The sequence below is a fragment of the Salvelinus namaycush genome, unplaced genomic scaffold (genome assembly GCF_016432855.1).
Source record: "Salvelinus namaycush isolate Seneca unplaced genomic scaffold, SaNama_1.0 Scaffold274, whole genome shotgun sequence".
Taxonomy (NCBI): domain Eukaryota; kingdom Metazoa; phylum Chordata; class Actinopteri; order Salmoniformes; family Salmonidae; genus Salvelinus; species Salvelinus namaycush.
In genome coordinates, this window is record NW_024059608.1 from 223,237 (window position 1) to 228,369 (window position 5,133).

At 45.1% G+C, this 5,133-nt stretch overlaps 1 protein-coding gene across 1 annotated transcript in view; it reads right to left on the reverse strand.

The window, feature by feature from the left end:
* Positions 1–514: 514 nt before the first annotated feature.
* Positions 515–5,133, reverse strand: part of LOC120039484 (potassium-transporting ATPase subunit beta-like) — a 5,392-nt gene continuing 773 nt past the window's right edge. Inside the window, exons 2-7 of the mRNA XM_038984893.1 lie at positions 4,119–4,247; positions 3,392–3,505; positions 2,897–3,096; positions 2,686–2,748; positions 2,432–2,524; positions 515–673 (exon numbers count right to left, since the gene is read on the reverse strand). Of these exons, the coding sequence (XP_038840821.1) occupies positions 515–673; positions 2,432–2,524; positions 2,686–2,748; positions 2,897–3,096; positions 3,392–3,505; positions 4,119–4,247 (758 nt within the window). The remainder of the gene's footprint in view (positions 674–2,431; positions 2,525–2,685; positions 2,749–2,896; positions 3,097–3,391; positions 3,506–4,118; positions 4,248–5,133) is intronic.

Sequence of the window (5,133 nt, forward strand, 5' to 3'; positions counted from 1 at the left end):
AAACATCTGTTTTAGACAGAGATGGTTGAATTTCCAGATTAAATCTGGAGGTGAGAGAACAACATCTGTTCAGGTGAGGTGCTGTCAGAGTAGGACACTAGGAATAAGACCGAGAGAACCGCACCCTCTAGGACCTCAAATGCAATAACTGAATTACCATCATACCCTGATGAAGACAGCTTGTCTGTCCAACCGCTGGTTATTGCGTATGAGCTAGTGTGCGACTCCTTTTTCATGGGTTTCCAGATTGCCTCGGTTAGGATCATAGACTATGATAGATGGCTCAAACTGGGTGGGAATTTCTATGGGTTAAGGAAATACTTGTTCAAGAAATTGTGAAGATATCAATTGATATCTTCCCACAGACTACTTTAAAATGGAGAAAGCCCTCAACTGCACTTCACATTGTCACAAAAGTCATAATTACAAAGATGAGGAACACTATTCAACTCTATGGCTCTGACCAGGGTTAGGACCTAGATGGTTGGATTGTTGGCTTGTCTAGTAAAATATATTATTTCAGAGCCTGGAGCAGGAAGACCACCTTCCCCTGGTATGGTTCGTATGAGTCTTGATAGGCGATGTTGTGGGCCACCACACGACACTGGATCTTAGCCTCCCTCTCTTTGACCAGGTGGAACTTCACAGCCACTAGAGGGTTAACGTAGGTGGGCTGTGTGGAGGGAGACCAAGAGAAGGTTCATGGTTCATACCAATCATGTTTAGACATAGAGTTGGATAGAGGGACCAACTGCCACAATGCTTGTTTTTAATAATTATAGCAAAGATGTGCTCTCTGTCAAACTCTGATAAAGTGTCTTTGGAAAGTATTCAGACCCCTTGACTTTTTCAAGTTTTATTCTAAAATGTATTTTTTTTTAAACTATCCTCATCAATCTACATACAATACCTCATAATGAAAAGTGAAAACATGTTTTTAGACATTTCTGCAAATTGTATTAGAAATAAAAAACACCTTATTTACATAATATATTACATACATTACATATTCATACCCTTTGCTATGAGAAGCTAAATTGAGCTCAGGTGCATCCTGTTTCCATTGATCATCCTTGAGATGTTTCTACAACTTGATTGGAGTCCACCTGTGGTAAATTTAATTGATTGGACATGATTTGGAAAGGCACACACCTGTGTCTATAAGGTCCCACAGTTGACTGCACGTCAGAGCAAAAACCAAGCCCTGAGGTCGAAGGAATTGTCTGTAGAGCTCCGAGACAGGATTGTGTCAAGGCACAGATCTGGGGGAAGGGTACCAAAAAATGTCTACATTTATGGTAGAGTGGCCAGACAGAAGCCACTTCTCAGTAAAAGGCACATGACAGCCCGCTTGGAGTTTGCTAAAAGGCACCTAAAGGACTCAGACCAAGATTATCTGGTCTGAAGAAACCAAGATTTAACTCTTTGCCCGGAATGCCAAGCGTCACGTCTGGAGGAAACCTGGCACCATCCCTACAGTGAAGCATGGTGGTGGCAGCATCATGCTGTGGGGAGGTTTTTCAGCGGCAGGGACTGAGAGACTAGTCAGGATCGAGGCGAAGATAAACAAAGCGAAGTACAGAGAGATCCTTGATGAAAACCTGCTCCAGATCGCTCACGACCTCAGACTGGGCCGAAGGTTCACCTTCCAACAGGACAACAACTCTAAGCACACAGCCAAGACAATGCAGGAGTGGCTTCGGGACAAGTCTCTGAATGTCCTTGAGTGGCCCAGACAGAGCCCAGACTTGAACCCGGCCTAACATCTCTGGAGAGACCTGAAAATAGCTGTGCAGCAACACTCCCCATCCAACCTGACAGATCTTAAGAGGATCTGCAGAGAAGAATGGGAGAAACTCCCCAAATACAGGTGTGCCAAGCTTGTGGCGTCATACCCAAGAAGACCCGAGGCTGTAATCGCTTCCAAAGGTGCTTCAACAAAGTACTGAGTAAAGGGTCTGAAATGTTTATTTAAATGTGATTTTTCCGGGTTGCAACATTTTTTAAACTGTTTTCGCTTTGTCATTACGGGCTGTAACGTAACAAAATGTGGAAAAAGTCAAGTGATCTGAATACTTTCTGAATGAACTGTATGTACATTGCTGTAAATCAATAGAGGGGGTTCATGCAGGGGTGTATCCATTAGTCTGACTTTTTTGCGAACGGAAACCGTTTACCCCAAATGGGAAGTGTTTAGCCTCGTGAAAATTACAGTTTGTATTGGACAAATTCAGGTATATCCTTCCCCGGCTTGTTCCTTTTTGCTCTGTTTGCTTACGTTAGATTCCTAAATTAAATGGTGAATGGATTACAATGCAAAATGTTTTGCAATGGAATTCGACAAATGAATACACCCCAGGTGAAAGTGAACCGTGCATTGAGTTTCACAAAATAACATTAGTTCCATAGAAGACAGCGTTGTCGTGGTTACCTGAGCCAGCTTGCCGTAATATGGGAAGTAGGATAGATCGAAGGTTCCGTTGGTGGGGAAGTACTCGATCATGTCTATGTTATCATGGCCACTCTGCGCACACACACCAACCATCCATTAAATACTGTTGGCAGACTAGATTTAACGTTCTGAGAAACTGTCTTCCTGGGCAGCCATGTTGAGCAGAGCCACAGATTTATTTCTATATAAATATATGGCTTTGGTGTTGAGTAGCCATCTTGGTTTATACTCACCAGTATAGTGCAGTTCAGATGAGGAGCCATGCCAGTCCCGTTGTTGGGCAGGAAGTTGATGATCTGGGTTAGAAACATCATGCATGTCAGTGCAATTTCCTAATGTGTTATAAATGTATTATAATGTGTTATAACATCCCCACTTGTAAATGTCATGTACATAACATAAGGTAATGTCATATTTCCAGCTGGTTTGTGACTGTGAACGCACCCTGTTCATCTTGATGATGACGCAGGGTGTGGTGCCGTTGTAACCGAACGTGGGGTCGTCCAGGCCGGAGCAGCGTGCCAGCATGCTCTGGGTGAAGCGGCAGGAGTGCTTGGTATGGTGTGGAGCCTCAAACTTCTCCTGTTTGAAGTACTCTCCCCGGGTGCAGTTACAGTTAGACTGTTGAGCCGTGTCATTGTAGGCTGAGAGAGAGGAGTCAGACAGAGGTAGAGGGGAGAGAGAGACCGAGAGAGGGAGAAAAATACAGAGGGAGGGAGGAAGAGAGACAGAGGGCGAGGGAGAGAGAAAAATAGAGAGGGCGAGAGAGGGAAAAAAGGAGGAATTTAATGATTTGTGATGCCGGGAGGTCAAAGCATTTGACTAGCAACTGTAGTAGGTTGGTTTGAGATAATTGACTGATCAAGTCTGAAATGGGATGGAACCCTCAGCTCTGGACAACAGGAGTCCACTACATAGGGTGCCTTCTTGGACACTGACGTTTGAGGAAGTTGCTGAGGCAGTTGGACATCTTCATCTGGCTGGCTTTATCAGACATGTTGTAGCTGAGTACTACATCCTCCTCAATGTATGTAGGTGGCCAGACCATCACCCCTACACACACACACACACACACACACACAACGCAGAGGTTAGCCGACACCATCCCAGATATGGTCACAGACTGTATAAACTACAGAGATAGGGGGAGGGGAGGGGAGGGGGTGAGAGAGAGAGAAAGAGGGGGAAGAGAAACTGTGAGAGAGAGGGGGAAGAGAGAGAGAGTGTGAGAGGGGGTTAGACAGAGAGCAGGGGGGGGCAGAAAGAGAAGGAGAGAGAGGGAGGGGGGTAGACAGAGAGCAGGGAGGGCCAGAAGGAGATGGAGAGAGGGGAGGGGAGGGTGAAGGACGCAAGGGACAATATGTACTTCTTTACAGGAGCAGTAAATTAGTAAACAGTATATAGTGAAGGGACATTTTTACAAATGGGCTGAATCTATGGGCCCTGGTCTAAAGTAGTGCACTAGATAGGGAATAGGGCCCTGGTCTAAAGTAGTGCACTAGATAGGGAATAGGGCCCTGGTCTAAAGTAGTGCACTAGATAGGGAATAGGGCCCTGGTCTAAAGTAGTGCACTATATAGGGAATAGGGTCCTGGTCAAAAGTAGTGCACTATATAGGGAATAGTAGGGTGCAATTTGGGACACAGATTTCCATCTCAGTTGTTACCTGGTGATGTTAAGCGGTCCTGATAGTCTGGAGTGTAGGGGTCCAGCGTGTACATCAGAGTCCAGATGGCCAGAGAGAACAGGCCAGTCATTATCACATAGAACGCTACATAGTACAGACTGATGTACACTACAGAAGAGAGGAGAGAGAAATAGTGAGGGACAGAAAGAGAGGAGGGGGGGGTGAGAGAGAAAGAGAGAGGGACAGAGAGAGAGACAGAGGGACATAGAGAGATAGAGAGACAGAGAGAGACAGAGAGGGAGACAGAGAAAGAGAGACAGAGAAAGAGAGACAGAGAAAGAGAGAGACAGAGAAAGAGGGACAGAGAGACAGAGAAAGAGAGACAGAGAAAGAGAGAGACAGAGAAAGAGGGACAGAGAAAGAGAGACAGAGAGAGACAGAGAAAGAGAGACAGAGAGGGATAGAGAGACAGAGAGACAGACAGAGACAGAGAGACAGAGACAGAGACAGAGAGGGAGACAGAGGGACAAAGAGAGAGAGTCAGTCTGTTCCTGCTTTAGCCAACTTCTCTTGCCTGGCTACATTCAACAACGATGATGACAGGGCTTGGTTGGTAAGGAGTCTGCCATCTCTTGGCCTGTCTGTGGTCTGACTGTAGTTAGTAAACCTGTATTTCCCATTGAATGTCCAATGTGTCTTCATGACTGACTGTAGCCTATTGGCCAAGGTGCCCTCTATGGGTGAGAGCTGTGGTTTATCAAAATGTGAGATTGTCCAGAGGTCAGAGGGAGAAGTCTCCCCTCACAAACCAACCAGCTTATCAGTCAAACTGCTCTCTCTTCAATCTAATGTCCACACACTGAAATAACACTAGACACACTGAAATAACACTACACACACTGAAATAACACTGAAATAACACTAGACACACTGAAATAACACTACACACACTGAACTAACACTACACACACTGAAATAACACTGAAATAACACTACACACACTGAAATAACACTACACACACTGAACTAACACTACACACACTGAAATAACACT